Raw genomic sequence first — 25,799 nt, 5'->3', positions numbered from 1 at the left:
TATGTTTAGCATGGGAATCCAACTCTTTAACAGTGTAAAAAACTCAGTATGCATGAAATGGCATTTCACCCCCCCCCTTTAAGGATGGAGCAGTCCCAACGATAAAGGTTCACGGTCGTGCGTTGGAATCGCAGGCGGTGAGTAAAACTGCTTCAAATGTCTGTGTGTTGTTAGCTATCAGCGCGTAAGCACCGCCCACACGTCACGCCTCCAGCCGCTCGTTTTTTTCCGGAAAGACTCGGTACAGCCTATCTTTCTTTTATAAATATAATTAAGCTAAAGACTTTTTGGAGATATGAAGGATGCAATACTACTCTATAGGTACTCAAAATTAACATGAGATTGACTGAAACTGAGTGTTTCACCCCCCCTTTAACCCTTCTAAAAGACACCAGCATCGTCCGCCTGCTCTTTTACAGCGCTGCTAAAAGCATCAGATGCAGGTTAGGGAGAAGATGGGCTTCTTAACCAGCACATCCCCCTCATCCTCCCTCAGGCTGAAGCAGATGGAGTGTAGACATGAGGGGGAGGCTGTTAACAGGACCCTATAGGCTGGGATCAGGGCTGCGCCTCTCACTCCTGGGACATTATATAGTGGGTTGGGGTGGGGAAGGTCGAGACCGGGTTATAATTCTTGTTCTCAGCAAATGATTTTAGCTCTTTATTCTGTTTGAAAAGTAAGTATGTGTTGTTTTTAAAATATTTTTTTAAAATCCCATAGGGAATAAGTGCTTTTGTATGTAGTCTTCACTTATAATACATTTTACACTAGCTCCTTCTAGCTCTCTGCTGCTCCCTCCCTTTCCCACGAGAGCCATTGCCTCAGCCTCTAGCTCAGTTTAATCTTTCTGTCAGGGCAGACTGCAGGAGTTGACAGCAGCTCTAGATAAATATATAAATACTAAACCAGCAACGCAGTTCATCTCCTCCTAATGGAGGCGACGCGTGAGCCCATCCACTTTTAATCACCACTCTCAGAGAGATGCTCCACTCCAGCTCGGATCTCACGAATCACGATGACAACCTTAGCCCGTTGTGTCATGGCTAACTGCTAGTAAATTTAACAAGATGGGTGTCATTTTACAAATTTGTTGTTTGTGAATGAGAGACGCACAGGAATAACCTTATTTTAGGCTCAACAAATGGAGCAGTGGTCAAGCAACTCACGCTTTTCGTGTCACGTGTCACAGTCGATTTTTCTTGGAAATTGGAAGCACATACTCTCAGGCAGATTAAATATTCATTAACCATTCCGGGTCTTAATGTGAGCTCGTTCCTGTCTTCTACTTTGTCATTGGTTCTTGCTACAGTCTAACCAAAAAAAAACAAAAAATTCCAATTAGCTTTTAGCTGCAATCAACAAAGTTTTTGTCCATATATTTTTTTTACTCCAAGCTTCAACAAGATTGGTCCTCAACGTGCTGATTTAGCCCTCTAAATTGTATTATGTGTTCTCAGATCTAGGAGTTGGTTGAAGCTTTTTTATTTTATTTTTGAATTAAGTATCTTTTTATTTTGCATGTTATTTTTTAAATTAAAGCAAACAACATGAGCCTGGTTAGTACCTGGATGGGAAACCTCCTGAGAAAACCAGGTTGCTGCTGGAAGAGGTGTTAGTGAGGCCAGTAGGGGGTGCTCACCCTGTGGTCTGTGTGGGTCCTAACGCCCCAGTACAGTGACGGGGACACTATACTGTCAAAAAGCACCGTCCTTTCGATGAGACATTAAACCGAGGTCCTGACTCTCTGTGGTCATTAAAAATCCCAAGATGTCCTTCGAAAAAGAGTAGGGGTTTAACCCTGGCATCCTGGCCAAATTTGCCCATTGGCCCCTGTCCATCATGGACTCCTAATCATCCCCATACTGATTGGCTTCATCACTGTCTCCTCTCCACCAATAAGCTGGTGTGTGGTGGCCGTTCTGGCGCAATATGGCTGCCATCGCATCATCCAGGTGGATGCTGCACATTGGTGGTGGTAGAGAGGAGATTCCTGTAAAGCGCTTTGAGTACCCAGAAAAGCGCTATGTAAGGGATTATGTAGAGCGAGGCGGTTGTTGCGAATACAACCCCGACAGGCTGATCAGGACTTGAATCAGCCTGAAGGGGTTGTATTTGCTATAACAACCGCCTCGCTCTACATTATCCCGCTTATTACATGGCTACCTACCAAATAAATCAATAATTTGACACAAAATATTGATTTAGAAAGGAGTTTATTGATTTAAAAACGATTGTATTGCTTCCGCTAAAGAAAATAGTCCGTTCCGTCTCTACGGTTAGAATCCTGCGTCCATAGCAACGCTCTGTTTTTCATGGCAACGGTGTGTTATACTTAGCAGCGGTCTGTTATCAAGAAATGACAGACCGCATTCTACATTAGAATTCAACCAAGCCATGTAATAAGTAAATGTAACGAATTATTACATGAGAAATATACTCCAGAATAAACCCAGTTTAACTCTCTTGTTTAGAAATTTAATTGAAAGACCCCAAGAGCAAGCAATTTTTTATATATATATATATATATATATATATATATATAAAATATATATTAGGGCTGTCAAACGATTAATCGCGATTAATCGCATCCAAAATAAAAGTTTGTTTTTGCATAATATATGTGTGTGTACGGTGTATAATTATTTTCTATATATGAATACACACACATGCATGTATATATTTAAGAAATATTTGCATGTATATACTGTGTATATATATTTATATTATATATAATTTATATTATATATAAATATTTTATATATAAATAACACATTTTTCTTAAATATATATGTATGTGTGTGTATTTATATATAGAAAATAATTATACTCCATACACACACATATATTATGTAAACACAAAGTTTTATTTTGGATTCGATTAGCCTAATCGTGATTAATCGTTTGACAGCCCTAATATCTCTCTCTCTATATATATATCTCTCTCTATATATATATATCTCTATATATCTATATCTATATCTATCTATCTCTCTCTCTCTCTATATATATAGATATAGATATAGATATAGATATATATAGATATAGAGGAGGAAATGGTATTTCATATATATTGGTAGTATCAGGTTGAAACTGATGAATTTCCCTTATGGGAACTAATTTAATAACATAGTGTTCTTCATGGGGATAAAAAAAGGTTTTATTTACTGCATATAAATGTATATGTGTTTATACAAAATTTAGTTTCACACACTTTTTACAGTTGTTTATTTTGTCTTATTGCCTGAGTCAAATATACCTCAAACTGAAGACACATTTCTGGACAAGATAATAATTACTTTTTTTAAGTGCACAGCTGCTTTGTGGTTCAACAGTGTTAAAGCTTCAATAATATATCTCTACTGGGTTTGTTTGGGTCAGAGGAACATAAAAAAATTGAAGCGAAAATTATTCATTTTTATTATTATTATTATTATTATTATTAATTTTATATGTACAGCATTAGAGTCTCTGGGATCCCAAATGTTACATGAACGTCAACAGAAAATTAGTGTTTAAGCACAAACTTCTGCTTATCATTGTGAGCTGAGGTCTTTAGATGTAAACCATTGATGAGAACATGAGATATCTGTGGTCAAGAGGTCATCAGAAACGCTGATGCAAACCTAATCTTGCTCCTCCGATGATGTATTGTATCAGTAGCCAGTGTACAGTTGAGAAAAGCCTGGTACATGAAGTTGTGTGTGATCAGACACAGGATATTCAGGAACATTGAATTGAGTTTGCAGGATAAAACTATTACAGTGCAATGCTTTTGTGTAAAGTCCATATCAGATACTATGATCTCTCTTTCTTCTGCTTTTAAAAACCCTTTCTCATGGGAGAAGCATCTAACATCAGTTGAAATTTATCTCTTCCTCAATTCATGTTCCCTCTTATGTCCTTCTTATGTGATCTTGTTTTCCTGATTTGCCTATAGAAGCGTGACATGTGATGTCCTTGTGCTCTGAGCTAATGGTTCTGTTAGTGCAGTCATGAATGGCTCACCATACGCATTTAATTCTGGCATTGCAAAAGCATAATTGGATTTTATGTTATTGTGAACTTTGTAGAAATCAGTGGTCTCGAATCATGCTAATGTAAAATGTTTCTGTTTGCTACGTATAAAATGTTAGTACACACACATTCTCTTTTTCTAAATCCACATTTTGAAATGCTAGACTATATTTGGGTCCTATGAAATACCTTTTCCTCCTCAGTTTTGAGTGTTCATTTTTACTATTTAATTAATTTTGAATTAAATGAAAAAGCATGTATAATCAATAAAATCTATACAATTTTAACTATTTAATAATTTATTAGAATTTTAACAATAATATTATTTTTTCCCCTCTAAATTCTGTATAGCCTAATATTTCTGGATTCTGTGTGTTGTGATCGAACAGAAATAATATTAAAAACTAATCAAATGAATTCATACAACGGTTTAATTAATGTTATATGATTTCTTTTAATATTGTAAAATGTTTTTTTCTTTTCTCCAAAGATATGTTTAATGTCTCATAAATGCCATCTCCTAGCTCCTAAAAATTACACACATAGGCTATATAATAGAATATTGCAATGTGTGCAATGTTTTTAGTGACTTATTTGCAATTGCATCACTAAGTCATCAGAATTGATTTGATACTTTTAATATTGGATCAAATCCATGGAATTTATCATCAAAATTGTTCATACATGCATTTTCTAAATTAAGCCCCAGGGTTCTTCATTCTTTATAGTCAGCTTTGTTTGAAGTAAACTTTAGATCATTAACTGCAAAGAATCTAGGCCTATCTCTTAAAGTCATGAAACAAAAATCTTGATGCTTTTGTTCTCAAGCATTTCAAACACTAGGTCTCTTAATGTAGCCATTACATCAACTATCTTTCTTTGAAATCTCGATGGTTTTGCTTAGAAGAGCCGAATGTGAGTTTGGAACTATTGGCCTGTCTGTCAGTTAACTAGGGCTGAGTAGTCTAAATGTTTATGTTCTCCAGGCCAGTCTCTCTATGTCTAAGTTTTGCACAGCATAGCAAAATGCAGTATGGTCTCACTGCATATATTTGTTTCCCTGCATATTTTTGTTTCCCATCTCTTTCCGTAAATGACCCTCATGCCACACAATTTATGTGTTCTCCAGCTCCACGGCACTGTTTGAAAGCTATCCTGGCAAATTCTGGATCAACGTGAAAATATTTTGGATTTTAACCTCTGGTTACCTCTAACACACTCTTTCTCTCTCTCACAGATAGCTGTGATGTCTGTGACACTGTTCCCTGTCCGTCTGCTCTTTGCTGCGTTCATGATGTTGCTGGCCTGGCCCTTTGCTTTCGTGGCTACCGTTGGCCGTTCTGAGGATGCAGTTGAACCACTATCCTGGTGGAGGGGGTGAGTAACAGATCAGAAATGTTAATCAGATGTGAGAGTTCGGGAACATTACACTGCCTCTACATTTCTGCCCTCTGCATGAGACTACACTGCTAAAACAGGCCAACAGCAACAGCTACAGCAACCGTTGGCATATTCAAATGAGTAGCCAATGCGAGTATAGACGGTTGCATGATTAACTTCCTAATAAACTGCAGTCAGTTAACTACTAGGGCTGTGTATCACAAAGAATCTGCCGATATGGTATCACGATACAGGGGTTACGATAAGGTATATTGTGATGTATTGCAATTCTATAAGAAAGATAATATAGTATTGCAATATTTTTTTTTTTTACTTTTTTTTTTTTAGGAAGATCATCTCATTTTAAAAACTGTCATAAAGAACATATCCCCATATGCATAAAATTGAATCAAAACCATGGAATCTGCATTCACATTTATATGACTAGTTTTTGTGCAATCTAAAGGAAAAATAGTAGATTGCTTGCAGGATTCTTTAGGTATATTGGCTTTATATATATTCTTGGATGCTGCTTTAAATGTTCACAGTGTTATATTACAGAAAAGGCAAAGTTCACTTAATATTTAATACTGTAAAGCTACTTGGTTTAGAGCAATCTATTGTATAAAACGCCATATGAATAAACACAATGTGACTGAAGTTCTGAATTGCAGAGCTCGTGCAAATATATCCACATCGCTTCGATCAGATGCTTTCTTAATTGTTTTCTCACTGCAGTCCTTTTTGTTGTTCTTGAGAGGAACATATTTAATATTTATATTTAAGATTTAATTTGTACAAATTTAATAATAACGCCCAGTAGCACGGATGGCGTTAGGATGCTAAGTGAGCTTTAAAGGTGATGATACACGGGGCAACTTTTTGGGCAATGTTGCCATCAACGGGCAACCAGGTGAGACACAGGGCCCACAACTGATCTAAATTATCCAGATAGAATTGTATTGCCCATTTTCAATGGGAAAGTGCCCAAGCAACAATCTCTCGGCAAGATTGCCCAGCAACATTGCTCAAAAAGTTGCCCTGTGTATCATCACCTTTAGATACAATGTGTATCCCGAGTAGGCCTATTGTATTTTATCATGGCTTATTTTGCAAACAACATCACTCTTGTTAATCTCCTTAGTGGTTTCTTTATAGCTGAAGAAAAATTAGTCCACACTTCAGCACTGAACCCAGCCGAGAACTGGTATAATTCTGTCTTCTTGTGAGATGGGTTTACTAATGCTAACGTTAGCGATGCACCCTTGCATTTCTCCCTGTCACAGTTTATGTTCTGAGATAACTGCCATATAGTGGTCGGGTTTAAATCGAATACTTTTTTTTTTTTTTTTTTTGAGAATCGATAGAGAATCGCCAAACATAGTATCGCGATATTCACGTGTATCAGTATTTTCTACTAGCAAGCAAGTAAGGTGAAAAGACCTTTACGGTCTGTTTCAAGCCCTAGTGATCTTCCAAAGAGTGTGTTTTCGGATGCAACTTTGTAATAAATTGTGCCATAGTCAAATCTCTCATGTGCTTTACGTCAGGGTTATTATTTTTTACATTTTTTATTTAATTTTTTTACTAGTTTTCACACTATCATTGTTATTATTATTTTTTTTTTTGAGTTTGCATTGTTGTTTAAAGGAGGCAGATTGTAAAGGTTTCACGTTGTGTAATGTAGCAACATCTACAATTAATTTGTGGCCTTTATTTTAGCTTTAGAGTCATGAATATGTATTTTAGTTTTGTTTTAGGTTTTCCCAGTTACACGTTAGTTTTTCTTTTTAATTAATTAAAATGTTTTGGGTTTTAATTTTGTTAACTGTATTAATAGTAACTCTGCTTCACATTAGGAGTGTCGTATGAGTTTTAATGCATTCGCTGCACATCTATAGTGTTTTAATTCAGTATCATTGGGTTCCATTGTGGTTGAGACACTTAAAAAGCTAGTTGCTAACGTCAAACTCTTGGAATTAACTGATTGAGTCTGTTCAGTTCATGTGGTGAGCATTATGTGGCGTGTGCGAATCAGCATTACTGCGGTTGCTCACCATGTACAATGTTTCAATTCAGTCACTTGTGAGGATCCATTGGTTAGAAGCTTGCTGCCAACATAGGCGATTACTAGGGTTTGGAACAAAGCAGTAGTCTAAATATCCTCAGATATTTGAAAGCTTACTCTTTCTCACAATTTTAAACTGCTAAAAATAAGAGAGGTGTATTGTGTGTATGACGTATGTGTGGCACACCTACTCACAAACACGGAGTCACATCACACTGCTCCATTCACACAGTCTCCATTCCACTATAACCTGGTAGCTTCCAACAGGGCTTTTTATATTCTCTCACTGTCTGTTTGTATGTCTGTGTGTCTTTCTGTATCCCATTGTGTGCAAGTTTGTTCTTGTGAGGTGTGGAGAGGAAAAGTTTTTGTCTTTGTCAACAGTGAAAGTTTGAACAGGAATGCTCAATTACCAATACTGGAAAGGCACATGTCACGAAACAACGCATTTCACTACTGTGCATGTCTAAGAGGGTGTGCATGTGTGCGTGAGAGTGTTTTAAGTGTGTTCATGAGCGAGCAGTGTTTCTAGTGCTGGTAAATATTTAGCTTGAAGTCTATGTAGAAAGCTAAGGCTTAACTAGTTCAAAACCTTTTCAGCCTCCTCTAAAGACACACATTTTTCGACATCCCAACAGTTAAAATATCAACCTAGTCTGTGAAAACAAAAAACGTACAGTAAACCATGAATTAATCCTAATTAGGCCTTTCTTTATACATGTTCCTGCATTATTACATTATAATGTATTGTACTCTTTTTCAGTTTTTTTGTTGTTGTAATTGAATATCCAATTCAATTAAGAAATGTGTCACATTATTGAAGTAAAATAGTTTGCAATGCAGTTTCATGTTGACTGCTAAATGAGGTGTACTACAGTCAGTTGTATGTGAAGGCAATTGAATTGCCCCACAATGTCAGGAATCAGATTCTCCTACTAACCCTGTCTCTGTCTTCCCTTTTGTTTGTTTCTCTCTCTCCAGGCTGGTAGATCTGGCCTTAAAGACCATCATGAGAGCCATGTGGTTTTCCGGAGGGTTTCACTGGGTGCGTGTAAAGGGACGGCCGGCTTTGCCCAGTGAAGCACCCATCCTCACGATGGCCCCTCACTCATCCTATTTTGACGCCATCCCTGTCACCATGACAATGGCGTCAATAGTGATGAAGGCAGAGAGTAAAGACATTCCAGTCTGGGGCAGTAAGTTTTTAAAAATATTAATAGACAAATATTTAAACTTTTTGGTTTGTTTAGTTCACCTTAAAGCTTTTGCACCTGATAAATTGAGATGTGTACTGTGCTTGACTAACTGGGACTTAGATATTGTTGCTCTTTTGTTCAGTTGGGATTAACTTCAACAGTAGTTTGGTTCGACTGCTTCTATTGTTCTCCTCATTTGCAAGTTGCTTGAGACAAAAGCGTCTGATAAATGAAAATGTAAATGAGATGTGATAAGAGAATTTTTTTTCCCTCTTTATGGTAAGCGCTACTCTGCTGTTCAAAAGTTTGTGGTCAAAGATTTTTTTAAATGTTTTTGGAAGGAAAGATAGTTAAGAAAACTTTTGTTTGTGCTTTGGGCCTATTAATTATTGTTTATTATAGAAAATCTCAATTTATACTCTTAGCATTTTGCAAGATTTGACTTTTCTACTTTTTAGGTCTCCCTTTAGTCACTTTTAAAAAATATATACAGGGCTCTACACTTACTTTTTGAACAAGGAGCACTGGTGCGCCTAAATAAAAAAATTTAGGAGCACAGACAAATATTTAGGGGCACAGTCATTTTTGTTGTATAAGTTTATCATTATAGTTTTATTATTAGAATTATTCAACAATTAAATTTACAATGCTCATTGTAAGGTTAAGAACATCAGACCAAAACTTTCAAACAAAAGATTTTTATTTAATTCTGTTGGGGGGGGTGTAGGAACGTCACCACTTTTGAATAAAACTCGTCAAAACTCCGCAAATCACAACAAGCATATCAGTGAGAAGAACACTCGTTCAAATAGCGCACACACTCAAACTTGACTGCACATCACATTTTTGACTTTATTGATTAGCTTTATTCGTAATGCAATGGACCGGTCAACGGGACATAAATTAATCCTTAAAGGATGGGAATTTATGGGACATTTGCACAAAAAGAATACATAACTTACCGTAGCCTATTTTATGTCGCTCCGGAGTCGCATATCAGTCAAAAAATGTGCCACAAAACATATATAGCCTAAGTCGCACTGGACTAAGTCGTATTTTTTTAGAAATTTATTTCATAAAAAAAAAAAAAAAATTGTTACAGACAGTTCTCCGTTACGGACGTGAGCGCTCTAAAGCGGCATTAAACGAATGTTTTAAAACTTTCACAGAGACCTCAAACTGAAAGCACAAAGCCTGTCTTTAAATTTAATTTCGTTTTGTATTAATTGTATCTTACTGTAATTTTAATCGATGTTTCATCAACCAATTGTCTGGATTTAATAAATAAGTAAATAGGCCTATAGGCTATTAGAAAATAGATAATCAGGACACGGAGGCGCTGGCGAACCTGGAGCTCGTCTCATAAATGAACCGAAACTCAGCGTAGGGCTATAAGGTAGCCTATTGCCTCACAGACCTGAGACATATAGATAGCTTTAAATGTCTACTTTTAAGCAGAACAATTCAAAACGAAAGAAAACAGACTGCGCTGCTTATGTAATTCGTATGAAATGTGCATTTCTCTCTGGCGCTGCGAAGATCGCGAGTCGTCAACTTCATCTGTCTAGCCGACACTGACATAAAAAATAACTGTTTTATTAGTAAATAATTAAAATGTCTCCTGCTATATTTTACATATTTGCCTGTTCCTTACAAAACACTGACAGTGGGGTTTTTGACTTTTTTTTTTTTTTTTTTTTTTGAGCAGCTGCGGACAAATTCTTTCGACATACACAATATTACGTAACACTCTGCGCTTATGTTTTAAAAACATAATTTAACATATAAATAAAAAAATTTAAATAGCCCACTTAAAGTGGTTATTACAAATAAATGACTAAATGCTAAAAATTAATACATTTTAAGTCTAGGCCTACTTGTTTATATCAGAGGATGTTTTAAGAGCGAATGAATTCGCGCTGTTTTGAAATAGTTCGTGTGTGGGCACTGTATTTTTTTTTTTTTATGAGGCTACAGACTATCTACTGAAGATTTAGGCCTAAATAATATAGTGGTAATATAGTGTCCTACTCTCTCCCTCCTCATGATGATGTATTTGCAGCTGTTTCTAAAAAATGCTGTGTCACTCGCACGAGTGCGCCCAAATATTTTTTCACGTTCGCACGCCGAAATATTTACTCGCATGTGCGAGTGAAATGGGCGCACTGTAGAGCCCTATAATATTTTATTGTTCTCTCTCTGTGACCCTCTATTCTCTCATTTGCCCCACCCTCCACTCTTTCTCCATTTTAGCTCTTATCAAGTTCATTCGGCCTGTGTTTGTGTCACGCTCTGATCAGGACTCTCGGAGGAAGACCGTTGAGGAGATCAAACGCCGAGCGTGTTCTGATGGCAAATGGCCTCAGGTACCACACAAACACACATAGACATCTGATATTTTGCATCTAACGTAATGATATTCGTACAGTTTTAAGTGTCCAAACACATTTGTGGGCCACTTTGTATCATGATTTTGTGAGTTAGAGCAGTACTGAGGTATTTCTCCTCTGACTGTGGCCTGTTTCCAGATCATGATATTCCCGGAGGGCACATGCACCAATAGATCCTGTCTCATCGCATTTAAGCCTGGTATGTGTAGTACGCTGTCTGTGCCCACCTCTGATATCTGCCGACTAAACGCAATTTTCATGCCTGGAATGAGTGATTTGTGTTTTTTGTTTTTGAGTCTTTGTGATAGAAATGTTAAGAATGTTTTTTGAAGATAATTTGCTGATATTTAGCTATCTATAGTGGGTATATGTGTGCTTTGGTGTTTGCTCTCTCTTTGTACCCTCTCTAATCTGCAGCCCATCATGGTTCACAGCGCTGAGAGATCTGGCGCTTGGCTTCCACTTCCTGTGTGCGCTGTGGAGTCTGATGGTCTTTTTTCCTCAAATCCCCCTCTCCTCTGTCAGTCATTGTATCGGTTCTATTCCTCTAATCCCCAATCCTCCTCTCTCTATCCCTTGCTTATTTTCTCTTGTCTGGCTATCTCACTTTTCTCTCTACAACCTTTAATACTGGAGCTCTCAATGTACCAGACAACATCAGCTCTGCTGGTCCGCAGCCAGATAGCTCTCCAAAACAAAAACAAGGCCAGAATCTGAGTTTGAATGTGTGCAGTGAGTTCTGGTGTTTTTTGATGAAGTACAGAAATGTTTATAGTGCATTTTTGGAATAAACTATTTGGTAATCAATTTCTTAAGCATAAGATGTCAAAATTGCATTCCATTTTCATATAGTATGGCTTCCATTGGTATTTTGATGACTCGAAGGGCATCATAGTCTGCATGAATACTTTTAGTTCTTCTTCTTCAGGAAAATGTTACACTTACTGTACATTGCAGCACCTCTATTCCCAGTCTGACTGATTGATTTCTGGTTTTTACAAAGACCATCCTTCCGAAAAGCCAAGGGCACTCTGATTGGCCAGATGACCCACTGTGTTGTGATTGGCCAAACACCTCAAGTGTGTATCTTATATGTAACACCCCTTACCATAATCACGAGTTTCAGCTTCCCAGGCTTATGAAGTCTTTGTAAACACAACCAGTTAATAATGTCGTAGGCTTTACCATATCAGTTAGAGCCAGAGTCAGATTCTGAAAATGCGGATGATCAAGCAGATCGTTCGGAACCTACATTGGAATGCCACAACATGGCAACAACACTACAATTCTCTAAAGCCTCGCCGCCTTTCTTTGGGTGGGCATTATGCTAATATTTCAAAATGTGATGTAGACTTTTGCGGATGTGATATCTGGACATTGATTGATGTGTTTTAGGCAAGTCTAGAGCAGTGTTCTCTGCAAGATAGAATAAATCTATTGTGGGAATAAATTAATTTTTGCTCCATATAAAACTACCAAACTGTGCAAAAACCTGGATTTTTAAATATAAAGTCATTACATTTTATTGTATTGAAAAACAGAGAAGCTGCAACTGTGTATGCAAAATGGTGCTTTTGACTTTTGACAGTAGTTCTGCTCTGCCTAAAAATTACAGGCACATGTGGACGCTTTAAGTATAAACCAAGCTTTAGTCAAATACCAGCACAGACCATCTCTATGGTGAAAGATGCAAATGAATGATGGGTGTTTTGTATATTTGCATTGACCTGCTCTGTATAAGAGCTGCATTGAGTTTGCCAAAGGTGAGTGAGTTCAGTCTCTGTGGAGGGTTGGTCAGTTTCTATTAACAACGTGTAATAAGAAGCTGCTTGTAAGCTGAAGGGCATCTCTCATCTCTCTAAACCTTCCCAGAAGTGATGAGATTTGACTGGCACAGACTGATGCTCAAAATGTCGAGAAAACAAGACTGTGGATACGACTCACGTGTATTGCTTTGTTGTTTTTAAAAGTGAAACGCAAAAGAGGACAGTTAGCAAAAATGGCAAGCAACTCCCATATTAAGATGCAGGCCACTTTTTTTGAGAAGTGCTAGAAAGAAAATGACAAAAATAAACAACCCACCTTACTAAAAGACACCTTTAAGTGTAAAGATCTCTTGAGTGAATGTTCAGCTCATAAAATTATGATTGTCTCTTGATGGAAACAGTTAATCCTCTAAATGATTTAGTATTATCGTTATGTTAATGTTAGCAAGTAATTGGTTTGCAGTGAAATCTGAATATTAGAAACACTAAAGCTGGATGAGGTCGTGGATTTGGATACTTAAGTTCACACTCACAGTCACACAGAAGGGTCATGTTTCAAATGGGTCAGGCTATAGTTTTAATGCCACACCCATCCCTTGGAGTGAAACGAGGTCAAAGCACAGGATCTCTCTGATTCCCACTCGTTTACCGTCCTTTTGTCCCTCCTTTCCTGCAGGTGCGTTCATTCCTGGTGTTCCTGTGCAACCTGTGCTGTTGCGGTATCCTAATGAGATGGTAAGAAGGAACAACCTCAACGCCCAAACAGGGTGTGTCATTATTGTCACTGATCTGTCTGGATTTGTGGATTATGTGTCTTCAGTCATGAAGACTTTATATTTAATTTTACAGCCCAATCAAACAAGCTATACTTTTTTTGTTTTTTGTTCCACTGTTGAAACCTTTCTCTTTTTGTCTGTCCATCTGTAATGTCTTTGTCTCCTTCTCATAAATAATACAAGTCCAGCAATCAGGTTTCATTTAGACTCCCTGAAAACTTGGCTCTTCTCTTAGCATTTATCGCTACTGGAATTTAAGCACGGGGCCCTTAGAGTCAAGGTTGTGCTGTCAGAGGAGCAAGGACAAGTTCAAGTGGTTGGGTCATGTTTGTGTGTGTGTGTGTGCAGGCTAGTTACTTGCTTAGGTGGATACTGCCAGGGACTCAGGGTTTTGTTTGAGATGCTAATCCCATTCATTTACATCTTTCTCTTCTCACTTCCTTGACAGGATACAATCTCATGGACGTGGCAAGGGCCTGGAGCGTGAGTCTCTTGAGTTCCTTTAAAGGGACAGTTCACCCAAAAATTTAAATTCTGTCATCATTTACTTACCCTCATGTCGCTCCAAACCTGTCTGAGTTTCTTTCTTCTGCTGAATACAAAATAAGATAATTGAAGAATGTATTTTTTTTTTTTTTTCTAGATCAGTGGGTTCTCTCAATTTCTCTTTTTATGTCCCACGGAATAAATAAATGCAAACAGGTTTGGAATTACATGAGGGTGAATAAACAACATGCATAATTCTAAAAAAAAAAACACATAATTTTTGTTTTTGGGTAAGCTATACCCTTATCCTTCCTCTTAGTATATTATAATGACAGTATTGCTTTATGGAAAAAACATTACAAGGGAAAACCACCTTTAGAGAGTCCTCTGGGTCTAGAGTAATGGTCAAGTTTTATGTGCTTGTATGTATATTGGTGAGTTAAAATTAAATACCATTATCTTTTTCAGGTTTAAGATTTTATGGCTCACATTATGTCAGCTACATAACTTCGTAGAAATAGAGGTGAGAACTCACATTTTGGTGTAAATGTCAGTGTTATGTTGGTATTATTTCTTTACTACAATAATGTTTTGAGTTCTAGCTTTTATATTTTCATTTGTTTTTTTTCCAGTTTTAGTCAGTGACTTTAGTACTTCAACAACTTATTTTTTAGTACTTTTCAAATGTATTTATTTCAGTTAGTTGCCAATTCAACATTTCTAATTTTCATTTCATACATATATATATGCTAACACTTTATTTTGATGGTCTACTAATACTCTTAGTTTTTTGACATGTAGGGTTATATATATATATATATAATGATAATAAAACATTGTTCTTTCTGTCCAGTATCTTCCTACATATACCCCATCAGAAGAGGAGAAGGAAGATCCAGCCCTGTTTGCCAGCAATGTGAGACGCATCATGGCCAAGTGAGTGAATTTTAAAAAGGCCTAACAAACTTATGACAAAGATTTTATTCTCACTTTATAAAGGGTATGCACATGACGTCACTGTTACGCACAGTTACGTCCACTGAGTGGCAAAAAGACTAAGTTGCAGCATTGGTTTTCAGCATGAATGTAGCGAAAAATACATTTAAAATGGGAAAGAGCTTTGAGATTGACTGTACATATAGATTTGACAAGAAATCTGAGGTATATTTTTACAGACTGCCGAAAGCTACAGAAAAGAGAAGCAAATGGATCTCTGCAATTCACAGAAACAACTGGACTCCAGGCAGTGTAACATTGATTTGCAGTTATCATTTTGTGTCAATATGTTGAATTTTGAGGTAAAATCATACCCTACATATTGTATTGACAACTCATCAATTATTTACCATCTTATATTCTGCAAAATTGGGATGTTTTTAAATAAACACTGACAAAAACCTTTTGGGCTGGACGATAAGATATATATATATATATATATATATATATATATATATATATATATATATATATATATATATATATATATATATATATATATATATATATATATATATATATATATATATATATATATATATAACATTGATATAAGTGATCACATGGATTTAGACCTACCTATATTGTATATTTATATTAAGCATTCACAAATGTGCTGTATGTATTTCCCCGGCGTCGAAATTGGGCACATATAAATGTCAGGAAACATGATTCCTGGCTGCATGTCAATATCTATGGATCACTGGATCTTTGATAAGTTGTAAGGAACACTATATCAAGTCCAACCTTTAGTTTAAACTGATAATCGTTTGTTTTACTTGCGTTCTCGCAGTTTCCCCTATTAAATCCAGTCATGAAACAGGCTCTTTTGCCACTCAGTCCGGCTGAGGGGGCGTGTTTTTTCTGCGGAAATGTTACGTCAATGCATACCCTCTATTTCATGCTGATCAAAAGAACTGTTTGTTTGGCTTTACATTTCTTCCTATTATCCCTGGTTTCACAGATGAGGCTTAAGGCTAGTCCCAGATTAAAGTGCATGTTTGAGCGGTTTTAACTAAAAGCAACTTGTACTGACGTATCTTAAAATATGTAATTGCCATTGTTTTGTCTCAAGATGCACACAGTAATGTTTTTTCTAAGGCATGTTTATAAAAGCTACTTAAATGTCCTAATTGAACTAAGGTTTAATCCTGGCTTAATCTAAGCCCTGTTTGTGAAACCAGGCCTTTATATATAAAATCATTCTAAAAGGCCCTACTAGTGTCCTGTAATAAGTAATAAAACATACTTGTTTTCATTCTGTGTGTTTTCTCCATAGGGCACTTGGGTTGCCCATTATCGATTACTCCTTTGAGGATTGCCAGCTTGCTATGGCTAAAGGCCCTTTGCGTTTACCCAGACACACCTGCTTGCTGGAGTTAGCCAGATTGGTGCGAAGTTTGGGGTGAGTAGATCAGTAGTTTTAAGTTTTAACACCACCGCATGATGTCTAGGACGATGTACGGTGGCATACACTACCGTTCATAGTTTGTTTTTTTTGTTTTTTTGTTTTTTAAGAAATTAATACTTTTATTCAGCAAGAATGCTTTAAATTGATCAAAAGATTTCTCTTTTTCTAATAAATTATGCTCTTTTTTTATTTTCTATTCATCAAATAATCCTGAAAAAAATGTTGGCCTATCATGGTTTCTACAAAAAAGTTTTCTGAAGGATCATGTGACACTGAAGACTGGAGTAATGATGCTGAAAATTCAGCTTTGTCATCAATATATTAAAATATTTTACAATAGAAAACAGTTATTTTAAATTGTTATAATATTTCACAATATTTCATTTTTGAATGTATTTTTAATCAATAAATTAAAGCACTAGTGTAATTCAGAGTATTTCCACATTCGTTGATGAGTTTTTCATCTATTACTGTACGTTAATGTTAAGGAATTTATATTAAGAATTTTTGTCCATGCAAAAGATATGAATCTAAAAGCAAAGAATAGTATGCAATGCTAGCAACCCAGTATCTTGTAAACATAACTTTGATACCATACTTTCCATCTGTTATTATCATAGGATGTCCTGATTTGGTGAGTAACTAAGCAGTGACCAATCAGACAAGGCTCCAATGAGAATTACCGGAAGAGAGCCTGTCAAAAGTTTTCCTGTGGTTCCTGGAAGTTGCTTAAAGGGGGTCTGTCAGATTATAGCTTGTAAAAGCTCTAGCCTTTTTTTCTGTGCACTGTGCACCAGATGATCTCTGAACGAACATGGACTTTGGGTGGTCTGTAGGTGTGTCTAGCAGAACAGCAAACTTATTTATTTTTTTAATTTAATATACTTGATCTCTCAATTTGTAGGTTGAAAGAATCAGTGCTTATGTTTTAGTTAAGTAGGTTATAACAGTAAAGGACAGTCTCAGGTACACAAGGTGCTGGGTTTGGTCATTGGTTGAATCAACCATCCAGCCAATCAATCCATTAGCACGTTCATCCATCGCTCGGCTCTACATATCATAGTATTGATCTATGGTTCTTCAGTAGAGCCACACCATAAATGATCATTACGTTCAATAGTATGAGCAGTGCTGTGCTGATTGATGAAAAAATCAAACATAGCTCTTTGCCTGCCAGCACTGCACTCATAACGAGAAGTTAACATGGGCGTTGTTTGCTTTGGATTTAGAGGCTGATGATTGATTTTACTCTGGTGGTACAGCAGTGGGCTGGTTTGTACTGATGCTTCTCATCAGGCAGTGAACCTGCTGCCCTCTAGTGAATATGATGAGGAAATACAATCAACAAACATGGCTTGCTGTTATAATGGTCAAACTATAATATTCTTTGAGCATCAAAGGTGAATAAAAATTGACTTTGGCAGGTAAATAAAGTAGTAAATCGCCAGTAATTCTGTCTAATTATGTATCTTATACTACTACTACTACTACTACTACTACTATTAATAATAATAATAAGTGAAGTAAGCAAATAAAACCAGAGACACACACTACTTTAAAATTTGGAATCACTTTTGAAATGTTATTTTAAAGAAATTTAATACACTTATTCACCTTCAATCTCCTTCAATTGGCCTGTATTTCGGTCTTTTGATGCAGGCCACAGCAACTTCGCCAGGCTTTTCGGTCACGGCCCGCGTCCATCGCCCGTCCGACCTCCTGGCCACGTGTCCGGCCCATCGCTTCTTGGCCTGTTCGGCCTGGCTGGCGTCCTTGACCTTGCTCGTCTTCCTCAGTAGCTCGTTGCTGATGTGGTCTGTCCTCTTGACGCCGACCATCGCGTTCGGTCACTGCCAGCTTCTGCCTGTCGGCCGCGGTCAGCAACCAGGTCTCGGGCCTCGTAGAACATGAAATTCATTTATTCACCTAGGATGCATTAACTTACAATAAAGACATTTACACTACTGTACATTCTTGACAAAAAAATAACATAGGTTTATGGTCGGTATATACAGTCACCGGCAGTACAGATGAACCAATGTAAACCTCAAAGTATTGCAACGCTAAAAGTAGTCCTCAAGATTCTTTCTCTACTCTAGAATAATTTATCTGATGATTGTTAAACTGAAACTCGAGAAAATTAGCAAATGGGATTAACTAGACCAGTATCGTCCTCCTGGAGGATTACGGCCCCAGTGCCTAAAGCACTAGCGTGTCACATGATCACGTGTGTTCAATGTCACATGATCCTTCAGAAATCATTGTAATTTCCTTATTTGGTGCTAAAAAATAAATAAAAATCAATATCAATGTTGAAAACAGTTGTGCTTGCTTAACATTTTTGGATTTACAACCATGATAGATTTTTTTCTTAACTCTTTGATGAGCAGAAATTTCAAAAATATATAATTTATTTGAAATGTAAATCATTTGTAACATTATAAATGTCTTTTGTGTCCATTTTGATCAATTTAATGTGTAAAAAGTATTCATTTCTTTTCAAAAATCTTCTATTTCCCAAAAATGTTTTTCTTCAAACTCAGAAGAATCCTCCACATGTAGCATAGACCACATGTAGCATAGACCATATGCAGTCAGTTTATTAAGAGGTTCAACTGAAGTTTAATCTCATGCATTCTGCTGTGCTTCCCGTAGGTGTTATTGGCCTGTAGGATGCTTCTTCAAACTGTTCCCACTATAAACTTGGATGCATTCATCTAGAATACTCTTTTTGTAATCTTTTACCATTCAGTCTTTGTTCTTTTGCCCATCCTGCCCCTTTTTTTTTTTTTTTTCTGCCTTTCATTCTTTTTTTTTCTGCCAGTGTCAGATGTGACTGTTTCTTTGAAACTCTTAAAAGCCCAGTATCTCAGAGTCTTCTCTCCACTGTTAGTGATGAAAAGCTGTTTAGTGTGTACAGTTCAATGTAGCCGCCAGCTGAGCACCAATAAGGGGTCTGCTTCTCAAACTAGAGACCCTGATGTTCTCGTCCTCTTATTATTCTGGGTCGTCCACTTCTCTCCCTGTGCTGGTTAGATCCATTTTGCTTTCTTCTTTTTAGACAGTAGTTCATGGAACAACCTTCATCTCTCAATATAACAATTCACAGAGTTTCTAGAGAAATATTTCTTTCTTTTTTTAAACCAAAAAGGTGTCTTGTTAGAAATGCATGTGTACTCAATACTTTTAAAGATATAGAATTTTATTGTTGCAATTCATTAGACAACACAAGGATAAAAAAGGACGTAGTTGTAGATATCTTATCATATATCAGTATATAGAAGATATCTTATCATATATCAGTATATAGGATTTTCTAGGTTGAAACATTTGTAATATTTTAACTAGTCTTAAATTTTCTCAGTTCACCAGACAGTGGCACATTTGGTTAATAATACTATAATAATAAAAAAGTTAATAATGAATGATTTTTCGTCCTCTCTCTTAGACTGAAGACGAGGGTCACTGATGAAGTCCTGCATGAAGAAGCCTCCAGGGCCCATAAGATGTGTGGAAGCAGGCTGGATCTGGAGGGCTTTGCTCAGTACCTGAATAAATCCACGACAGAAGCAGTCCAGGACATCTTCTCTCTTTTTGAGGAGGTTAAACATTTATCACATGTTCTTTATTAGAGCGTGACTGTATGGAAAACAAATTAACTTGCATTTCAAACAGATCAGTTGTAATCAGTTTTGCGTTTACATTATGTCTGTCAGACTGTGATGACATTTGAATGAATTGTTTCCAGCATGGGAAGATGGATGTGAGAGAGTATGTCATCGCCCTGTCAGTGGTTTGTAGACCTTTCAGATATCTGGAGACCATTAAACTGGCCTTTAGGGTGAGTTGAGTTTCTAAAATCTCTCGTTGTTTCAAATAGACAAGATCTCACACAATAAATGTGCAGTATAATATATTCTGCTTAATAGATTATAGTTATTAATATGTATTTGTAAGTGAGAAATTTAACATTTGAACTTTTCCTTATGTCCAGATGTTTGAAGCACAGGAGGATGGAGCAGTTGTAGAAGATGAGCTGGCCATCATTTTGAAAACGGCTCTAGGCGTTGGAGATTTTGCTGTTTGCGATCTCTTCAGGGCCATAGATTGCCAAGACAAAGGGAAGATCACATTTGGTAGGACCCTTTACTTTGATTTACATGTTGAATGTGATTGTCTGATTGCTTAGGTGTTTGTGCTTGCTTTATTATATACACAAATATCAACAAGGAAATTAAAACTGCTTTGCTACTTCAATCCTTGTGTTCAGTTGAGAATCGGCTTCACTTCATCATTGTTTGGGGTCACAGTGAGCAAAATGATGAAATGAATAGTTCTCTGGTCCTTGATTTTAATTGGCTGAGCCGCATTCTAAAAAAAGTAAATAAAAAAAAACCTGCATCATGCCCAACAACTCCTCAACTGTTCTAAAACCACAGTTTTAGAGGGGCTTATTGTTTCATTATAATTACAAAGTTGTAATTAACATGAAATTACATTTACACTTCAATTTTGAGTAAAATAATATAGAGTGAGAATTGCCGTAGTCTGGAATTTGATTTAATCTATTGGCATTCAGTTAGATGGAAGTCTGTGCCTCTTATAATGTTTGTGATGATGAAAAAAAATCTATATTTAACAAGGTTACTTTTTACAGAAATAAAATACTGTTCAGTTCACAGTATATATTTTTAATGTTCTGGACACTTAAATGCATGTTAATTACAATTTAATGAAAATATATTATAGTTTAAATATATATTATTAAATGCACTTTATATTGAACTTTAGAGAGGATCACTTAAAAGGACCTAAGAACATCTTTACATGTAATTTCATAATTGCTTCTAATTACACATTTGTAATGATAAAGTTGCAATTTAGTAAATATATTTAAAATATATTACCTTTCAATGTAATGTTAAATAAGTAATGTTTTTTAAGTTTTGAAGTTCACTACAAGTGCACATTCAAGAAAAAAGAAAAAAATCAATTGCATGCTAAAGAAATGTGTAGAAGGTTTGCCCTTTTTTCTTGAAAAAAATAATGAAATATTGATTATTATGTTTTTGCATCGAATTGAATGAATCAATTTGTCTCATATATTTGGTATGTATTACCTTGTAAACATGCTATGTTTTGTGGCAGATGATTTTTGCCGGTTTATGGAGAATTGTCCTGATTTTGTGGAGCAGTACCACTGTCTCCTTGAGCCAATCCCTCAACACTCCAGAGAATCCACTTCACCCACAGAGTCTCGGCCTTCTACTAACGGCTTCTGTGCTGACTTCAGCCCTCGAGATCCAAACACTCACAGTGCTGCACACTGCAAGAAACAGGACTGAAAGCAGCTTTTACGATCACAGCCTGTCACCCTCAGTGTTGAAGGGTATTTTGTGTGCATGTGTGTACTTCTGTGTGCAGGAGAGTTGATGACAGACGTTATCTTGAAGTTGAATCGGAATTTGCACCTGGGTACATTACCCCAGGGAATTTTTTTTTTTTTTTTTTTTTTTTTTTCAGAGATCTGTTCAAAATCTTCAAGGCGGTTCGTTGTCTGACAGATCTTACGGATGGAATCCAAACTGACTACATTTGAATGCCTTGCATTTTTTTCTTTCTTTCTTTCTTTCTTTCTTTTTTTGAGAGATTACAGATTTTCTATATAAAGTATTGTTTCCTTTATAAAATGAGCGTGTGGTTTTAATATATGCAAGAAACCAAACACGTCTTGGCTGATGTCTTTCAGGGTGTTGAGGTGCAATATTACAAAACATACCACCATGTGCTTCACAAATATATTGGTAAAAAGAAATTGTGAGTGAACCTGTAAATGTCTCGGGTTTGTTTTTACACGAAAGGAATTCCTTCATTAATAAATCCTATTACACTAGATTAAGTAACTCAAATATGTCTTGATGATATTACTAAAACAAATTCACACTATTACATTAAATGGTCATGCAACCCTAAAACACATTTTGAGATGTTAACAGATATGTACATTAAAAACAACAATAGCACTTATATGTATTGTTAAAGGAAAAGTGGTTTTTTTTATATTATTTTTGTATTTTTCTGAGCCATTTTGTTCTTTCGGTCTAAAGCAAAGTTGAACCAAAAATGACGAAAGTGAGGTATATGCGTTAATTCGGAGTGGTGATTGGCTGCCACTGCCGGACAGTACGAAATTACGTCAGCAGTTTCTGAGCATTTCTCTGCATTATTCATGAGAATATGTTGTTTAATTTTCCCCACGATGCTGTGTCATAGATGGAGTTTGACTACCAACACATGGAAATATGACTAACAGTATTTAGTATACAACAACATTCATGAGAACGGTTTCTGCGCGGAACGCCGCGATGAGTTTAACAACGCGGATCATTGATTTTATACTGACTGGAGTAAGTAAGTGCATTTCAAATTTGATGGACATATTTAATCTCGTGAACATGAACCAGCACCGTGTATTCGCAGATAATCACGCCTTCTTCAAATGAAACATATGTGCAAATAAGAACATTGAAACAGCTGTACGTTACATTTGATAATTTTTCTGATGAACAGAAGACAATAATGTTGACCAAAAATTCAAAGTTGCCTACAATGAAGAAGAAGGAAAAAAAAAAAAAAAAGAGTAGTATGCATGTCTTTATTCATTCTGTTAAACTGACGTGTGTGGTTTGTTCAGAGACGCTTTAAGACGAATGCGTGTTTAAGAACAATATTATTGGTAGCCTGTCTTGTTTAAAATCATAAAATGATTTTCTGGTTTGTAAAGTCATCTAAAAAGATGTTTATTTTATTAATTACTTTTTTTCTTCAATGACTCCTTAATGCTTTTTTCACTGCTTTATGGGTAAAATAAATGTGCTTTTTTTATCACTGACCTTTTAAAATGAAAGATTAATATGCAACAGACGACCCAACTACTCATTGACGGCTCCAAAAAAAGAAGAACGAAATTCCAGTGGAGTTTATTTATTAGCAGTGTAGGACTTCACCACAAAGAGGCGCAATGTTCAAGAGAGTGAATTCGAATCATTTTAGGACATTGCGCTGGTTTTCTTTGTGATAGTAGTTTAAAGAATGTTTCAGCTTTTGACTTTGGAGGATGAGACAATGTTACTTTTGGAAGCCCCTCCTGGGATATGACGTCATAGAGTCACTGAGCCCGAGCGATTTGACATACAAAAAAAAAAAAAAAAAAAAATTCAGGTTAATTAATTTAGGTATTAATTCAGGTTAATATCACGTTTAATTATTTATTTAAATTATTTCTCCGTGAAAGGTAATACGGTAGCCTAGGTTAAATATTTCTTTCTTTTCTTAATGCTAATAAGCTATTTGTGGTATTTTGACCCCAAATGACGTTTGCTGAAATAATATAATAATAATAAAAAAATCCTTTCATCTAATTGGCACTTGATGTCGTGGTTGACACTTTCTAGCACTACAACTAAATAAATCGGAATGATATCTGATTGTATGTTGGCGTGAAACTGCTCAGGATTTATTTTTTTAAATGTAGGCTACTTGTATAAATTTACAAAACACCTTAAATCTTTCCAACACTGCTCAAATAGAGTAAAAACATAAAGTGAGTGATATTATTATTAATTTTTTTTTTAAATACGTTATTACATGTATGTTACAAAAATGCATTTTATGGGGTCCCCAACATCCTGAGTGTAGGCCTATATTAAAAAATGAATAGCTCATAAGGGTTAATAATAGAATGCCACGAGCACAGAATATTTAACCTTGCTGATAAAATTGTTTCATCATTATTCTTGAACATGACTCACTGTTTTCACTCACATGCACATGTATAGTCTTTCACATTTTCTCCCATTTTCTTTCTCTGTTCTTCCTCTCGCTCTATTTTTTCTTCCCTCACCCACCTTTTTCTTCCATTCCTCTCTGATCTGTCACCTAAGCCTACGATGTAAACACATGATGTCATTTGTTAGAGAAACTTACATAAAGGAATGTTTCGCTGCACCACAGGGAGGCGCTATAACATTAACAAAACGCCCCAAATCAACTGGAAAGACGGCAAGAAAAAGCATTACATCATCCCTGTTGTAAAAATAGACTAAGAATTGCTTCTTGAGTTCTTGAAAGTGGAGCATTTTGCCACCTGTGTCCAAGCTGTTAATAGATAATGACATCATCTGAAACGGCTCATGGAAAGCAGGATTTGACACTCGGATGGACTGAATGGATGAAGTTGCTATGCAACCTGGTCATCTGAATTAGCCAAAGTGCCCTTGAAATTCTCCCTCAGTGTAATTCTTTGTTCATCGCTTTCCTTTTACATGAATGGACGGAGCAGAGTCACATTAGTGTGGTCTGACAGAATGTGTGAGCTAGTCAAATGTGAATTCTGAAAGGTCATTTGCTTATTCAGCTCACTGTAGTTGTAATATCTGTGGCTTGACTATTTAGAGCATTGGCACTAAATTCATGGAAAATATTTCAGTCTTGTAAAGATCTGAAATGATTATTGATATTTATGCACAATGCGATCAGCTACAAGACCACGGCGTAATTGCTGATATAAATGATACAAATTTACATTTAAAATGTAAAGTCACCTTTATTTATATAGTGCTTTATACAACACAAGTTGTTTCAAAGCAGCTCCGCTGTAAAAAAACATAAGCTGCTTCAAATATTAGACAAATATTAATTCTGCTGTAAAGCCGCTCTCACAATAGTGCTATTATAGCTCAAGTCAGTTCAGTGTTGATTTGCTTCGGTTAAAGGAGAACTCCGGTCAATTTTAACATTGAGCTCATTTTTTTGTCAATTTGGAGTGCTGTCAATACAGAGAACAACGACAAAAATCGGTGTTGCCTACACCGTGTTATCCTCTTTTTATAGAGGATCATAGGTAACTAAACCTATGCGCGTGAACTCGACAATCGACTACTTTGGACTTCAACCGAAAACAGGATGTAAATACAGGTATTTGCGCTGGCTTAAATAACATCATTTTTATCCATTTCTTTCACATCTACTGCAGTCAGATTCACTCGTGTTCACTCTGAAGGAATCACTCACATGACCTGTGCACTTGTAATGACACATCAAGGATGTTAAGAGGCTAAAAGCAGGTTTAAATATTGCCCCATTGAAGTCAACAGGGTGCAAATTTTAAAAAGAGGATAACACGGTGTAGGCAACACCGATTTTTGTCGTTGTTCTCTGTACTGACAGCACTCCAAATTGACAAAAAAAATGAGCTCAATGTTAAAATTGACCGGAGTTCTCCTTTAAGTAAGTGTGTAATGTTCATCAATTATG

At 36.2% G+C, this 25,799-nt stretch overlaps 1 protein-coding gene across 1 annotated transcript in view; it reads left to right on the top strand.

Moving 5' to 3' along the window:
• The window catches only part of lpcat1 (lysophosphatidylcholine acyltransferase 1), a 33,206-nt gene extending 9,534 nt beyond the window's left edge, over positions 1-23,672 (top strand). The window contains exons 3-15 of the mRNA XM_079878211.1: positions 5,253-5,392; positions 8,445-8,659; positions 10,913-11,025; positions 11,188-11,248; positions 13,492-13,550; positions 14,040-14,074; positions 14,546-14,600; positions 14,931-15,013; positions 16,353-16,478; positions 19,933-20,086; positions 20,233-20,325; positions 20,479-20,620; positions 21,633-23,672. Coding sequence (XP_079734337.1) covers positions 5,253-5,392; positions 8,445-8,659; positions 10,913-11,025; positions 11,188-11,248; positions 13,492-13,550; positions 14,040-14,074; positions 14,546-14,600; positions 14,931-15,013; positions 16,353-16,478; positions 19,933-20,086; positions 20,233-20,325; positions 20,479-20,620; positions 21,633-21,829 — 1,473 coding nt within the window. The 3' untranslated portion in view covers positions 21,830-23,672. The remainder of the gene's footprint in view (positions 1-5,252; positions 5,393-8,444; positions 8,660-10,912; positions 11,026-11,187; positions 11,249-13,491; positions 13,551-14,039; positions 14,075-14,545; positions 14,601-14,930; positions 15,014-16,352; positions 16,479-19,932; positions 20,087-20,232; positions 20,326-20,478; positions 20,621-21,632) is intronic.
• Positions 23,673-25,799: the final 2,127 nt, after the last annotated feature.

Source organism: Squalius cephalus (genome assembly GCF_949319135.1).
Source record: "Squalius cephalus genome assembly, chromosome: 8".
In the NCBI taxonomy this organism is placed as follows: domain Eukaryota; kingdom Metazoa; phylum Chordata; class Actinopteri; order Cypriniformes; family Leuciscidae; genus Squalius; species Squalius cephalus.
This window is presented reverse-complemented; position numbering and strand designations above follow the sequence as displayed.